This window comes from Colletotrichum orchidophilum, assembly GCF_001831195.1.
Source record: "Colletotrichum orchidophilum strain IMI 309357 chromosome Unknown Scaffold_140.1, whole genome shotgun sequence".
Lineage (NCBI taxonomy): Eukaryota > Fungi > Ascomycota > Sordariomycetes > Glomerellales > Glomerellaceae > Colletotrichum > Colletotrichum orchidophilum.
In genome coordinates, this window is record NW_019173096.1 from 67,035 (window position 1) to 83,207 (window position 16,173).

Below are 16,173 nucleotides of genomic sequence, written 5' to 3' on the forward strand. Positions count from 1 at the left end.
AGGTACCTTGCCTGAGAGAGCCTTCAGCCTTGAAAAGCACAAGCTTCAAGGAGCCCCATGCACCAGACGCAGGCAGCCCGCAGCGGGTACGAAAGATTCCTTGCGAAGTTACGCGTATGTTTTGCAGGGTTCTGCTGGAGGGACGGAGCATCATCCACTCAGGTTCCTTGCCAGTAGGTAGTCCGTACCAGCCCACCAAAACTGTTGAGTTGGTCAGCCTCGTTAACCCCGTCTCCCGGAAGAATGCCGTGGATACCTTATGATGTCTAAATAAGATAGGTATCCGTACGGACACTATCAACGATACACGTCCCCCTGTGGTTCTTTCGTGCTCGTGGCCGACGAGGTGCGTGAGATTGGGCAAGGAAGCCCGCCACGCGCGCCTACATTGACCGCTTGAATCCATCTCCGGCCAAGCCGAAATATCAATGTGGGCGCAATTTGACATCATCACATGCCATCATATGGCTGGTCTCTGTGTTGAACTAATCAGCTAAGCACTTCTGGCCAGTAGCTCTTTGATCGGGTGAGGCGCGAGCTTTCTACACTAGGCAATTCGTTTTTTGTATTGGCTCCGCGCTACCGTACAATCGTCCGAGCTCGTCAGCCACAATCACATGATGTCCGCAAGGCACTGTGGCTTAGGTAGTTGCAGCAGCCTGGAAGTCAATGTGGCTGACGGCGTTCTTTTTTCAACGTCGCGTCTCCCAGCGCGTTGAATCCTACCTTATTCTTCTCCTGCGACTGATAAGATAAGAAAACTGGTCTGTAAGGTACCTACCTACCTTGGTTCCCGGGCGACGGCCTCACCATGCCGCTGCCTCAGGTGGGCTGCCACTATTCCCACGCAAATCGAAACACTCCCTCTACCTCAAAGGTTTACAGCCGTCAATGGGTCCATGACACACGGCTTGACGCTCCAAGGCGATCATGGACGAATTCAATGACGACGATTTTGACGAATTGAATGACACTACCCTCCAGGAGCTCGAGAACAACGCTATCCAATTCACCCAAGCACAGCGGAAGCCCGACTCACAGTCTCAGCCTCAATTCCACAACCCTTCACAGATCGAGAACTACGATGACCTTGAATTCGAAGATGACGACCTCGACGATGCTGAAGTCACCAATGAGCTTCTGCCTTCCGTTACTCGCCCTCCTGTAGACAAAACTGTTTCCCAGCAACACCAGCAGCAGCACCGCCACCTCCAGCATTCGCAACAGCCTCATGCAGTCAGCCGCCCGTCTCTTCCTACCCAGCAAAGACGGATTCCACCAGCAACACACACGAATCCTTCCGCGCTCTCCCCCCGACCGCGATACCCTCCACCGGCGCCATCCTACGTTGCCCCTGCCGCGTCGCAGCGCTTTCAGTCGGCCCACACTGCAACTCCCTACCGCCCTCCGCCAAGCCAATTTGTTCGACCTCCTCCCCCTTCGTCTACCCGCTTCAATCCTCCAATAGCTCAGCCGCAAGTACATGTGCCTCCTGGCAATGATGTCGTTGCCGCTCTGCAGCAACGACTCAGGACGCTCGAGTCTGAGCTCAACTCTGCTCGTGGCGAGGTATCCATCATACGGACCAAATCAACAAAGGCAGAGCAGGACCATGTAGCTGAGGTTTCCCGCCTCAAGAAGCAGAATGCCGAACAAGCTGCCAAGCAAGAGAGGGCTGTCGAAGCCGCCATTGCTGCTGAAAGGCAGGCTACCACCGAGTTGCAATTCCTGCAAAGAGACTTGAAGGACGCTTCAACCCGTCCTCGCCGGAGAGAAGCTGCACCAATGTCCGCCGCACCAGGGACTACCACACCTAAGAAGACAGCCAAAACCTGGGGTGTCGCAGATGGATTCGATGATATGGATATCGCCCCAAGTCCGACTAAGAACAGAGGCAAATCCCGAGACACCGGCCCTGTCGCGATGCCATTGTCTGAGAGAACGCCTACCAAAGGCAAACGGAAACGGCCGACTGTTGATAGTCCCGTCATGGCTTTGGAGATAGACGCCCAGGATGTGATAATGGTTGACGACGTGGGTGCCACCGCCATCGAAGTTCAACACCCCGGCCCGGCGCCCAACATTCTTCCCTTTGAGGTAGCCCTAACAACACGTATCGTGGCCAGGCTTGTGGCTAACAATGTCGCAGTTTCTGCAAGTCATACTAGATCATGGCTCCCTGCATGGGGAACCACCGACTTTTGACATCTTGTCACGGTACTCATACCCGTCTGATCAAACCACGTCCTTTGCCTCCTTCATCTTCCAGCAACTACCTCTCATGGGCAATCCGCTGAATCCAGTCCAGCTCCTGGTAGACTTTGCCCGTCTTCTCATCCAGATGTGGAGCCAGTGTTTGGAAGAGAGTTTCTTGCGACCAATTTGGGATCTGGCTTCGCTTCTTTCTTTTACTCTCCAGCTTCAGACCATATCTGTGGTGCCACCCATCATCAACGAATTGGTTCCAACTCTGCAGCAGTCTATTTTAATGGTTGGGGAGGCTCGTTTCAAGAGCCAGGATGGCGATGTCTCAGTTGATGCCGGCACAGAAGCCGTGCAGCAGCATATCGATACATCGTACATCCTGTCGCTGCTTTCAGCCTCTGCCGCAGCCTGCGCCACGACATTTTCCGAGACAGACAGCGGCGCAAAAACGAAACAAGCCGAATTTTGGCAACTGATCAACCTCGACCTGGTGATTATCTTTCTTACACCAAGACAACGGCTGGACGACATCATCAGCATGCTTGATATGCTGTGCACTTCGAGTCTCGCAGATTCCATTGGCCCCATCATCCCAGGCAAAGACGCCGACCTGGCTGCGAAAATGGTCATCGACAAAGTTTCTCTCAACCTAGTCGAATTACCCATAGCAGTTTCGTCTGCAAGCCAGAAGTACGCAGTGAGATTCGCAGTCTTGCGGACACTCATGGCCTTTGCCCGCTCCCGGTACGGAGCGCGACAGGTGGCGGGCCACGTCAGTGTCATACCCCGGTTAGTTACAGCTCTGGGCGAGCTTGTCGATATTCTGTACGACCTTTCCGACCCTGTAGTGGATATATCCAGTGGCGGTTTCTCCCCTTCGCGCAAGGACTTAGCCGTGGGTACAACCCCGGACGGTCGCCGCGACGGTGTCGATGACTGGAACGGCGGCCGGAGTGACGCCTCCTTGTTGATATCCCAGATTATTCTTCTTCTCCATACCTTGGTCACAGATCCGCACACGGTCAACGTCGCCAACATCCTCTCGAAACTCTCCATTTCCCACGGTGGCTCTCAACGGTATATCCTATCCCTGTCGCGACTCAACTTCGCGGAAGAAGATTTGGTCTATGAAGGCGCAATTGACGCGGATACCGTTGATCGGGCTCATGAGTTGTTGGAGATTGCTGTAACTCCCGACGAGGGCGACAGTATCGCAGTGTCGTTCGGGGTTTGAACAGCCAACAGCTCTCTACCCAAAGTTGCAATTGCCCGACTGGACGGCGTGCTGTTAATGGATAGTCCACCTACTCCAAGTGGCATTAGTCTATTCAGAACTCACTGCACATGCTTTGCTGAAACAGGTGCCAGGACCGTGGACTTCTGAGAAGAACGAATGCGGGTGTGCCAAGAGCGCCCTGGTATCGTGTACGCCTTCGCGTATTGCGAGGGTCATCAGCAAATGTATCATCACATTCGTCGTCACTATCACTTCAAGCTAGTGCGGTTCTCCAGCAGCTAGTCGAGGCTGAAGTGGCAAACACCTAATCAAGAACTGTGAAGAGTCATGCAGCATGTCATTGCGTCCTGCTCCGTGGGACAAGTCTTGGGACCGTCGGTCTGAATTTAAATTGGTTCGAACCTTTCTTCGATTCTGGAAACTCGATCGAGAAACGTGAACCACAAGATTCATGTTACTCTCTAAAAGGCCGTGCCCGGTCGTAGGGAGAAGAAAGATTGTATCCCTTATCAACTGGATGCCACGAAAGCCACACCACGAGAGCTGCTCAGACCCCAGACACCAAGGATTACTCCATTCGGATTTGCTGATCCCTAAGCTCTGAAATGGCGTCGAATCGCGTCGTCCAGCTTTGTTCATACGGGCAGCGCAGGCTAGAGATGGTGACTGGACGCGCTAGTCAGGCAAAGCCTTTGCCCTTTGGCTTAGCGCCCACCTGTGATCGCCCAGTTCAGCACGCGCCCCTGAGTCAAGAAGAAGCTTCTCGTCCGATAAAGCAGCCACCTGGGGTCGTTCGTCCCAACTATGACTGGGCCCGAGTCCGGTTCGTGCGGTCTGGAGTGAAGGCGTGCGTCCAAGGCGAAGCTAGGACGACAACAACAATAACAACAACATTACCGCGCCCACTCATGTGGATTTCGAGGCGAATCGGAGTCAAGGACCACCGCTCGGCAAGGCAAGCGGGGTGCATTGAACATGGCATGGTTTTTATGGCAAGCGCCAGGAGTCGACCGTTAAACTCTCATGTCGCACATGGCCGGTCAGGAACGGGTGGGCACAAGCCACTCGTGCATCCTACAAGCTGAAGTCTCCGATGGAGGAACCCCTCCACCCTCGTACCCCTTCATGAACTGCATATATGACGCGACTTTATCGCACGTCCTCTCAAGAAAATGTTGAAACCAGACTCTCCGTTCCTTCTCTTCTCCCAGTTGATGTGCTGCTGATTCAGTCCAACGCTGCCACGATGCATATTCTTTTCTTGTGTACCGCGCACAATTCGCTTTCGCAGCGTCTACAGTTGGCACTCGCCAAGTCACACACCATCACCATCGAATATGCCCTCTCAGACGATGTCATGATCGAGGCGGCCAAGCTCGCCAAGCCTCACCTCATCATCTGCCCTTTCCTTACGGTTCGCGTACCCCGAGAGATTTACGACAACTATCTCACCCTTGTCGTTCACCCTGGTCCCCCGGGAGATGCCGGTCCAAGTGCCTTGGACTGGGTGCTCATGGGCGATGATGGTATGGAGACCGACCCCAACACCCTCCTCCAGAAAGGCTCTTGGAGCGAGTCCGGCCGGCCATACTGGGGCGTCACTGTCCTCCAAGCTGTTGAGGAACTCGATGCAGGGCCAGTCTGGGCTTTTGAGCAGTTCCCCTTGCAAATTGATTCGCCAGTCATTACAAAGTCGAGCCTCTATCGTGGCCCTGTCACGCGGGCCGCACTTACAGCCACCCTCGCAGCCATTGAAAGAATCCAAACCGCCTCTGTTCAAGCCGCTTCACCCTACACTCCTCCTCCATCACCAGGGTTTGAAAAATTCGCCCCGCACCATGTCACTCCGCTACTCCGAGCAAACCCTGCCTACCGCGACGCCTCTGTCACACTGCAGAAAGCTTTCCTCGGCGGAGTAACACGTCATCGGCCGCTTCTCAAGGCGGCCCAACGCGACTTCGACATTCAGTCACACACGGCTCGGGAAATATCGCGGAGGATTCGATCCTCGGACTCTCAGCCAGGCTGTCTGACCAAGATGTTTGGCCCGGGCCTGTACGTATATGGTGGCACCATCGAGGAAGGTGGTGATATCACTAGTCACGCCCATCCCGGTCAAGTTGTTGCTTGCCGGGACGACGCCGTTTGCCTTGCGACCTGCGACCAGAAGGCCATCTGGATCACTCACATTCGCCGTGTTAAGAAGAAGACCGACGCGATGCTGTGGCCCAAAGTTCCTGCTGTCTCCGGCCTGAGAGAGTTGGGCATCCTCGACAGCCACTCCATTACGGAAAGTCGCATATCCAGGGCGACCATCGACTGGTCCCGAGCCCCACGCGGTACCCAGCAGGACATATCAGTCGATTTCCAGACATTCGCCAATGCTAGGCGGGTCGCGTTCCTCTACTTCGACTTCTACAACGGTGCCATGAGCACGGATCAGTGCTCCCGCATGATTGACGCCCTTGACTTCATCGCATCCACTCATGTTGTGGAACGACCACTCAACGCCCTTGTGCTCATGGGGGGTGACGGGTACTTCAGCAACGGTGTTGCATTAAACGTTATCGAGGCTGCTGCGGACCCGGCGCTTGAGTCTTGGCTAAATATCAACCGCATTGATGACGTTGTGCACTACCTCCTCCACGAATTCCCATCACGCAACATTCTCACAGTCGCCGGTATAAGGGGCAACTGCGCGGCGGGCGGTGTCGCTATGGCTGCTGCATGCGACATTGTCCTTGCTGGCTCCGAGGTCGTCCTCAACCCAGCTTACCGTGCCATCGGCCTGCATGGTTCGGAATACCATTCCCTGTCCTACCCCGGACGTTGTGGCTCATCCGGAGCTACCAAGCTGCTGCGTGACATGACACCACTATCAACAGCTGAGGCCCGGAGAATGGGCTTGGTCGATCACACTATCCCCGGCAACGGGGCGCTTCTCGAAACCCGCATGCGGAACCTCGTCAAGTCGATGGTCTCTTCCGATAAGAAGCTGGCGCCGGGGTCTTGGAAATGTAACGTGAACGTCACGCCTGCGGGCCTGGCGTCTGCTCGTGCTGAGGAGCTCGGCCAGATGTCCAAAGATTTCTGGGGTGCAAGGTCGACGAGGTATCACCTCCGCCGCCGAGACTTTGTTCGTAAGGTGAAAGCGACTAAGACGCCATTACGGTTTGCGACACATCGGCGAGGCACAGGGGAGCTCGACGAGGAAGAGACTGATGATTTTGACGATGACACCATCTATGAGCGGAAGGCGAGGGCAGCCCTGTTGGCTGACCAGCTCAAGGAATACACGGAGAGCATGGCGGCGACAACTCCACACACGGATGTGAGTGTTGAGAAGGCCTCGCGTCGCTCTAAAGCTCCGATTGAAGTCGTGAGCGAGCAGGATGTGGAGCAGGATTTGAAGCCCATGTATTCGTGCTACTACGAGGTGACGGGAACATTGGGATTTTCCTAAAGGTCTATCTCGTTTAGCCAGGGCGCCGGCATTTCTATCTTACTTGTCTTTATTCAATTTGTAATACACTTGTGACGAATTACATGGTTTCGTCCGTACAAATAATGCTTTGCATGAAGCTTGTTCAATTACGAATGTTGTGTGAGGTAAAATCAGGTATGGCGTACTCATTCAGGTGAATGGCTAACTTCGAGTCAAGCCCCTATCACATTTGAGACGCTAACGGCACCAAAGTTCCCGACCGGCCCACGGTGCCATTTTTCGAGGCCCATTAGAGGCCGAACTAGTAACCAGGCCGATCTAGTGAAGGTTCCTGTGCAGAGTTCTATTGAGAATCGCCCAATTGTCAGTCAATGTCTTTCGTGCAAGGTGACAACTTCATTTTCAGCCAAACACTTGCAATCGTCCGATTTTCTTGTGGAACGGCCCAGGCCTTTGGTCCCGGAACACTACACCCTACCGAGTCCACGGCTTGAAGGTCATGCGATAGGCTACCTTCCACACCGGTCAGGTCATCGAACCGACATGGTGGGGTCAGCTTCCGAAAGATGGCAGCACACGGATGCCGGATCCGGATGTAAGTGGGGCGACACGCCGAATGGGGGCCGTTTTGTTATCAATGTCGCAAGTCACAAAATGGAGTCTCCCAGCGCTTGAATAAGGGCTGGCTGCCACTCGTTCGGCTTCGCAAACCGTTTGAATCTTTTGGCGTCTTTTCTCGGAAGAACGTCTCCGAAGCTACTTCTCGCGTGCTTGACCTTTAGCTGTTGGTGTATTATCCTAGGATGGTCTCGGCCCTGTCACAATGGCGTCCCGCCGAATAGACTAACTGGCAGTCTCACATTCTTACAATTTGTTTATTCCCTTGCACGAGCATTCGAGAAACTTGTTGCTAAGCCCAATCATCCATCATCGGATGTCGATTCAACATACCTAGAACCTGACATTGGCGCAGGTGAACCGCTTGCTGCATGTAGGCGGCACACAGTGCGCCCCACGGGGCCCAGAAATTCCATGCCGCAAATCATCAGAGGTTTGATCTATCACGCATCATTCCAACAAACCAATCAAGTAGTGGGCACATCCACCACCTCGTATTGCGGCCATTGAGAAAGAAAGATACTACTGCTACCTTCCTCGGAGAAACATACTTATCCGAACCGTATCTGCGTCGCTACGTGGAGTAAAGGCCCACCGTGAGCTAATCGTGGGCCGATCTTTCTGTCGATGTAGCGTCCACTGAACCCAGCTGCAAGAGTTCCAATGGCTCAATCAACTAGAAAGCTGATCAGAGCCATTCAGAAAGAACTAGGTTCTGCACTCTGAGGTGGTGCATAAGAGACAGCTACAATACAGTCTGTCGAGTCTCACGCCGGGTCGCTTCCGAGAAACACTTGCGGACTGCATTCTCTCAAGAATTGGCAGCAACTTGCCAGGCCTCTTCAGGCATTCAACGCGAGGGAAACGCGAGAGATACAGTGAGAAAATTGACCACTACATCTCACAGTAACAATTCTACGGTACTGCGATTGCGGACTCTTGTAGCGTTCTTTCAGTGAAGTTGGGGAACAGGGCCTCTTCAATTTCGACGTTGTCTGCGTAGGGGTCCTCGATGTGCCGGCTCCAACTAAACAACCTACCCGAGCGGCGTTCTCCAAGCTAGCCCAACGCAAAGTTTGTGGTAAATATGGTATCCAGTTTCGCGTGGTGTCCCAACGGCCACTACAGATTGCGTTGAAGGTACTCAAAAGCAAGTTTTATGACCGGTATTATGGGAAGGCACCCTATTACACCTACATCCATCTTTGTCACGTAACGTCCCAGGATAACGCGCACAGAGGACATCCTCTCGGAAGCATGGGACTTGGCCAGGCTTCGATGCCCTAGGCCAAGACTATCGGGATTATCGGCTAAGATACGATGACTATTCCTCTAAGGTGGCAGCTCAAGAGGGCTCCAGGTATCGGAAAGCCTCGCTTTGCGTTGAAGAGTCGCTGCCGGTAGGGCCGATCTACGCTTCCTTCATATTCTTACTTTTTGCCAAGTAGAATAGGGCGGACCGGGCATTCAAAAGCAGAACTCCGCAACCACGCGATATGGGAAGACTGGGGACATTGCCAGCAGCATGAACGTACAAACCCCACACCCCACACCCCGTCAAGCCCGTTAATAATCCCGTGCTAAGGAGCAGCCACGAAAGCCTGGACAGAGCCACAGATGAAACGCCGAACAAGCTAGCCCGGCGACGACAAGACCAACACGTTCTGCTGTTCTACGAATTGGCCATGCATGACATCATCAAGAGGAATCGTGAGACCATCTTTCAGTCCCTGGTTCAGTGGAGCCGCCCGGCGCCAGTAATGTCGCGATTCACTATCCTGAAGGTGTAGATCATGACGCTACGGGACTAAGCTTTGCGGAGATCCCACACGACCCGCATCACATAATGCGGCATTCAGATCCGAATGTGGGGACTGGGGAATGGAGAAGCCAATTGGGGCTTCGTTGCTTATCTGGATAAATCGCCGGAATGGCTTCAATGAGGATGATCTGGGGGATTTTCATGGGGCTTAAGTATTGACGTGCCCCGCAAGTTGTATATGCAGAAGTGAATTCAAAAAAGCCTCCATATACGCCTGCTATCAGAGTCTCCTAAAATGAATGAATCGAACATCAAGAGTGGTCGGCGCGTCTCGTTTGGAATAGGCGGGGCTGGCAACATACGTGAGCTTGTTTCTGATCAATCATGAGTACGTTAGTAACTTAATCATCGCTGACATATATCTGCCCAGGTCACTATGCTAGAGTTGTTGTGGATGAGCCGTCTTTTGAAGTGCGACGACGGAGCAGTGTTTGGAGTACTGCTTCATTAGACTCTTCGAAAAGAGGGTTAAGTCTCGTCCACAGCATGCGAGATGTATTCAGGAGGAAATCACTAGACGACACGCCTGAGCAACCTCTGACAGATGGAATGAGGAGGAAAGACTCAAATTCAGCGGCTACAAACGGTGAATCGAGCTGTTAATTGTAAGATACCATTGGAATTTCAAAGCCTCATAAAAGCAGGCTGGGAGTTTGTTTTTGATGAGGGCAGCGTGGTGTTGGTTTTCACTGGTAGCCAGAACTAGGTCTCTAGCAGCCGATTTGGCAAAGAGCGCTATAAGATTGTATCATCCATGACCATGGAATCAGCCTTCATTTCAGATGATTCTCCGTACAGCTTGATACAACGTTGTCGAGAAGCACCCTAATGGTACGATGCGAGATGACGAGGCAAGCGGTCCGCTTTCATCATCCCGGCAGTCCGACCACACCATCGTCCAAAGTCCATTTGCTTGAACAGCTAGGCGTGTTTCCCTTGCCTACATTCGGATTGGTATTTTGAAAAATAATGTCATTACAATAGAAACTTTGATTGCAGGTCGGGCTGATTTGGTTCCTTGCGCCGGACAGCGTCCCCGTGAAGTTAGCGAAGACGACGTTTGATACTTCGATGTTGCTGGTCCCAGCAAATGACCCGTTATTACCGTTGGTTTGTCAAATGGACGGTGCGTTATTGACCCTCTCGTAATGAACGTGTGAGAAAAGAGTGTCGCAAATTCGGCCCCCAGCGCCGCCACGCAGCTGTCCTGCGCTTTCGTAGTTATTTTAAGGGGCAAGTTCGCCGATCCACGTCTTCAGATAGATTTCATGGCACAATTCGAAGGATCCTTGTTCGAGCTGAGAAATGAAGTTTGAGCCTGGTGCTCTCGAGCACTCTCTGGCTGGGGTTGGTATCATCAGTAAGTTGTCCATGATAATAACATCCTCTACGTTTGGGTCCTTTAGATAATGACCTAAGCTTCCAATCGCAATGCCATTTCCGCGGTCACAGGTGACACCCTCCAGGTGAAGGTTTTATGATTGGGTCTTGATGGAAACGCAGGTATCTCCACCAGTGTGAATGAAACCCCTGACGCGAACATCGTGTGCATCCATCATGTTTGAATGACCCACGTTAGTTGGCAGTTCATCTCAGGAAATCTTGCTAACCACAACCCCAGTCTGGTTTTAAAGCCACTTACATCAAGATGGTGCAGGTAACATTCTCGAAAAGCATTTTATTTTCGTTCATGATGTTATGGGCCCAGAATTGGGTCTATCTGATGTAGAAGTTCTCGACCATCATATCGCAGACATTTTTAAAATATAAACGGCTATACCAAAGCATGTCATTTGCAGAACCTTGGGCAAAAGACAGAGAATTATACCATTGGACGACCTTCGACCGTGGCCCCTTTTTCGGCGGTGTGCCAAGCATCGACATTTCTGTGGATACTGCCAGTTCCTTGACCATTAACATGGATGCCATCGCCGGTCAGCAAAAAGTCAGCGCGGCATTTCTGAAAGAAGATAAAACATTTATCGGATCTCCAGAGAGTTATATTGTCCGAGAACCCTGACTCTTTTCACCACGCCATTGAATGATCACATCATGGACCAGGGGGTTGTTGGGCTTTCGATTGACCCAATAGTTGTCGCCCTCAGAAAATGTCATGTTTCCAGATATGCCGCAAAAATTGAAGGCTTCCAAAATATTATCCGTGTCGCTCGTGTTGTCGCTATTAGCAGTCACTATACGTTGCGGTCGTCTCCGAAAACAGGTAACTGCAATTCCGGCGGCTTTTGCAGGATTTTCAAATCTAAAGAGGGGAATGAGAAGTACAGCGGCCTTCAGAGCGAATAAATTCATAATCCTGAGTGTGAAGTACTTATGGTTTATCTACGATATCATGCCCTAGATTAATCATCAAGTAGTTTCTGTAGGTTCTTTAATTGCTTAGCTACAGAATAGGATAACTGCCTTCATTCCAACTATTTTCAGACACAACGAATCCCTTCTCGCTATCGACTTCTCACCATCGATAATACACTAACCCTAGACTATTACACCAATGTTACAGAGGCGGTAATCTATTCCACTGAGAGCTCGTCAATCGCTCTGGCGAATTACCACCATAGTACGAATAAGACTATGGCCATCTTTGTTAAATGTCACACGCCTCGGCCGTTTCCCCCCCCCCCCCCCCCAATGGCCCCCATCCCTCCCACTCCCTTCTAACCCTCTCCATTTCTCCTCCCCGCCCTCCCCCCTTTCTCCTTCAACCCTCCAGGGCTGCGCGCCCCCCCCCTCCTCCCCCCCCCCTCCCCCCCCCCCCCCCAAATATGCGCCAATTCTATCTCATACATATTAAGACTTCAGATTTCCCTCTGCCCGGAATCTCCATTTGCCTATTAAACAGTCAGTGGCTGGCCAGCACCGCTGCTAATCACTCCCTCGCAACCCCGCATATGAGCATACTTATTTCTCAAGAACCCCGGGCTCCGGGATAGGTGTTCGCTAGATAGAGCTTATGAAGACAGCGCAATCCATTAAGGGTCTGACTGTCTACTTTGATTTTCTGACTTTCAGGACAGCTGACTCTGATAGCCCAACGAAGCCCAACGGCGCAAGGTAACGATGAATGTGGGTGTATTTGGCAACTTCATGGCTATTGTACAACTAGTCTGCGGTTTCCTCCAATTCAATCCAATTCGAAGGCGAAATCTGTACTAAGTAATAAGTATCCTTGGCATTCGGGTGAAGATCTTAGCTTGGTAAACTTAGACGGTGGCACTGATTTAAAGGAAGTAGAAATTGATCTTCTCTATAAATTACAATGCTGACCTCTGTCTAAATCTGCATGTACGTTACATTAATAGATGACATGTGTTATCTTATGTTCACCATGGCTAGCCTCTCGAGCGCTCAATTTTGGCTGTGAATAACTCGGGTCTCATATTAAAACTTCTAAGCCCATCTTCTTGACTCGGCTTGCGAGATTTGATCTGAAAAGAACGCCCCACTCAATCTAATAGTCCATGGAAACCGTCAAGTACGATTGGAATGCTTTCATAGAGTGAATTTGGCCTCTTCGAATCCCCGTGAGGACCCTACGTGCGTGGCTCTACATAGAGTTTGTGGAAATGGCCGGGCCCCAAACTATGCGCAGTTTCTCGTTTGAGACCGTTCACAAACAGTGCTCCTCGCCACGCACGTGGGGTATGTATGCTGACACAGCAAGGTTAGAAAATCAGACCTGAAACCTTCCAGGAGATCACATTGACGCAAAACATTGCGAAAAGGAGCAATCAGCGTAACAATACCTAGGTGGCCTGTAACATAATCTTCTATCCTACTCGCGACCTACATCTGAAAAAAAACCATGTCTATTCGCCGCGAAATCGATCAAGATGGAGATCTCATTCTCGTCCTCAGCCGGCTGGGCCTAGATGATGCCGATGTTGCCGAAGATGGTGAAGACGGTGTAGATGCCGACGCGAAGCTACTAGAATACGAGCAACTGCAAAACAAAGAAGTCAGGGTATCTTCGAAGGTCCTGATGCTGAACTCTCCAGTCTTCAAAGCCATGTTGGGCGGAAAATTCAAAGAAGGCACAGAACTTGCCAAGAACACCGGACTTTCACTTCCGTACAGCCTTGATCTCCCAGATGACGATGCTGGGGCCATGTTTATATTGAGCCAAATTCTTCACAACGCCTTCGTTGCCGAGAGACCAAAACCGATTGGCCTTGCGAGGCTAGCTTTCGTCAGCGACAAGTATGAATGCACCAGCGCCCTAAAGTACTGCGGGATGGTTTGGATTCGGGATTGGCTGCAAGATTTTGACGAGATTGTGCCGCCAATGAGCGACTTTTGTCACCTCTTGGTCTTTTCATATGTGATAGATCTCCCTCTCGAGTTTTCCGAAATATCGTGGAGAATATTCCTCTATCACCAAGGACCCTTTTTGCGGACCTCGGAACAAGTCAGGGTATTAGCAGATCATCCTCTGTTAAGACATGACATCATTGGTAAGTTAAGTCATTGACAGCGTGCGTGTCATCTCAAATTGACGCTGATCCTTTAGGATGTTTGGAACTGAAACGACATGAATGCTGCAACGCATTTTACAAGGGCCTCGTCAGCCCAATGACTTGGACCTGGGACATTTCCCAAAATCCATGCGTGAGATCTGCCAAAGCACTAGGAGCATATATTGAGACTCTCAGAAAGTCCAACATACTGCCAAAAGACATCGATTTCGCGACTCACAAATTCTGTTACCTGCTTGACATGGCAGTTGATCTACCCAAGATCACCATGATGGATTTCCCTTGCATTAGGGAGGTTGGAGTCTGTGGGTGTCGTTCAAACAAGTACGGCAATCGCAACTTGTCTTATGAAGTCGAGAAGGAGGCAAGGAAGGTCATTCAGCAAAGACGGGCATTCAACTGCCTAGACTGTCTGAAAAGCGAGGGTGCAATTGGAAACCAGGAGCCATGCCGCATTCCTCATTCGTCAACATAGCGAGTTTGTTTCAAGCCCGTGAGAACTCTCATGAGAAGCGGCATAAAGTCGTAGGTGTGGTTCTTATCATACAATGTTTGGGAAGGTACTTCTTGAAAATTGCCAAACACACTATGATCATGGCCATTTTCCACCAACCTGCCGCCTGAAGGAGTGAAATCATCTCTTCGCGTTATAAATACTTATTTCAACCTGTCTAAATCACGGTTAAGCGGCCCCCCCCAGTGAGGGTAATGCCGTCCTTCCACACCAAGCTTAGCTGTGAATCAAACCCCATGTTACAAACAACATCTTCTGGCTGTTGTAACACTGCACAGTCCCTTGCAATCCCAGCTTTCCATCCTGTGTCAAAACACCATACCTTGTCGTGTAGAAGCGGATGTCGTTCGTACCAACGTTCATAGGGTTGGCTGCGCTGCCAGAGTCGGCATATCTGACGGCAAAGCTGCATGTTCCCGAGCTCACTACAGTGGCCCATCCATTGGAAGAGAAGTCCCCTGGTTGCAAAGTCCAAAATCCATTCTGACTGCTGAGAGAAGTGGCAAGTGCCTGGCAGTCTGCTGCCAAAGGTGCGGAAGCCGAAAAGTCCGTCGCAGGGTCCTCGGCTAGCTCCCCGCACCATTCATCTCTGCCTGAAGAGAAGGGAAACCTTTTTGATAGGCGGACCGGTCGTGTGCCTTCTGATGCCTGGGTGAATTTGATGTTGCGGTTCATACGGATTTTTGAAGTAATCCCGTCGGCGTTGGCGAATGTACGAGGAACCATGGTGTCCAAAGCTTGTCCCGATGCATTTGCTACTGAGAGCAAGCCCAAGGTGATGAAGCACAATACGGATTTGGCTGAGATGCGCATGGTGATGTAGTTGGTTGGATCGAATTTCGCTGTCGCGATGTGTCTGCGCTAGACGTGCTTTAAGAGTCAACAATTGAGTCTTATTTCTGATTGGGAGTTTGTCTGAAAAGGTTGTTGAAACAGTAGTGAAGACTGATTGGCGATACTCCAAAGACCAAAGGAAGGGAAAGCAATATGGGAAGGGTTTGGTTTAAATAAATATCATGACTAGCAAACAACTGTCCCAATTGATGAACACAAACGAGGTGAAGGGATGCTTTGCGCCGAATCACTGCGCGTGATCTCCCGCAACTTGATATTTGCTGCCAATGGCTGTGCCGTAGGCACTGTTGCACTGGAACTTACGAGAGGTCAGCTCCGTAACGAGCGCGGGGTCCAAAATGCCAAGTGGTTCGCTATGAGGTATTGGGAAGCCATGGCCCCCGAAATCTATGAAAGGCCCCGCATAGCAAACCCGTTATGTGAAGTTGATCGGGGCGGCTCTCACGATATTGTTGGGCGAACGAGTTTACGTGATGGTCCTGAATGTGATAGTGACAGGAAACGGCCCCCGGAAGAACGGGGATTGGCACCGGAAGCGCCCAGCGCGGACGTGACATCAATGCGGCACATAGTGGCTCGTGGAGACCAGCCAATGACAAGACCGCACCATCATGTTGGTTTGGTCTAGGGTCTGAAAGCGTCCCCGGCTGGAGTGATGAGGGTCAGTCTCGTGCATAAAATTAAAGTGATGGTATGGGGTCGGTGTAATGGCACTGCCCCCTGAATTAAGAGGACAAGGTCGAACTCCACGTGAATGCTCGCAGTTGGGGGTGCATGTTATGAACCGGCATAGCCAGAATCTCACAATGTCTTACAGGAACGTCTGTCTTGCCATTGACTCAACGCGGGCCTCTTCCGTTGCGAGGTGAAAGTAGCCATGATCCGACAGGGAAAACTTCGCGCCTCATCATTAGGAAGGTATACGGTGAAGTGGCATCAGGCAAGGAGATAGTCAGGGAGTAATGTTGGCGTTGATGGCCATGT

The 16,173-nt window shown here is 51.4% G+C and overlaps 4 protein-coding genes across 4 annotated transcripts; 3 read left to right on the forward strand and 1 right to left on the reverse strand.

Annotated features, from left to right (window-relative positions):
• Nucleotides 1-930: 930 nt before the first annotated feature.
• Nucleotides 931-3,439, forward strand: CORC01_12019 (DNA repair protein Rad26; the record flags this gene model as incomplete). Its single annotated transcript, XM_022623641.1, has 2 exons — nucleotides 931-2,097; nucleotides 2,150-3,439. The coding sequence occupies 2 exons, from the start codon at nucleotides 931-933 to the stop codon at nucleotides 3,437-3,439; spliced, it is 2,457 nt and encodes an 818-aa protein (XP_022469853.1).
• A 1,249-nt stretch (nucleotides 3,440-4,688) lies between these two features.
• CORC01_12020 (formyl transferase) lies at nucleotides 4,689-6,905 on the forward strand (the record flags this gene model as incomplete). Its single annotated transcript, XM_022623642.1, has 1 exon — nucleotides 4,689-6,905. The coding sequence occupies one exon, from the start codon at nucleotides 4,689-4,691 to the stop codon at nucleotides 6,903-6,905; it is 2,217 nt and encodes a 738-aa protein (XP_022469854.1).
• Nucleotides 6,906-13,150: 6,245 nt separating this feature from the next.
• CORC01_12021 (uncharacterized protein) lies at nucleotides 13,151-14,295 on the forward strand (the record flags this gene model as incomplete). Its single annotated transcript, XM_022623643.1, has 2 exons — nucleotides 13,151-13,799; nucleotides 13,856-14,295. The coding sequence occupies 2 exons, from the start codon at nucleotides 13,151-13,153 to the stop codon at nucleotides 14,293-14,295; spliced, it is 1,089 nt and encodes a 362-aa protein (XP_022469855.1).
• Nucleotides 14,296-14,550: 255 nt separating this feature from the next.
• CORC01_12022 (uncharacterized protein) lies at nucleotides 14,551-15,147 on the reverse strand (the record flags this gene model as incomplete). The annotated part of the gene is made up of 1 exon (XM_022623644.1): nucleotides 14,551-15,147. One exon carries the CDS (start codon nucleotides 15,145-15,147, stop codon nucleotides 14,551-14,553), a length of 597 nt encoding a protein of 198 aa, XP_022469856.1.
• Between the last annotated feature and the right edge of the window lie 1,026 nt (nucleotides 15,148-16,173).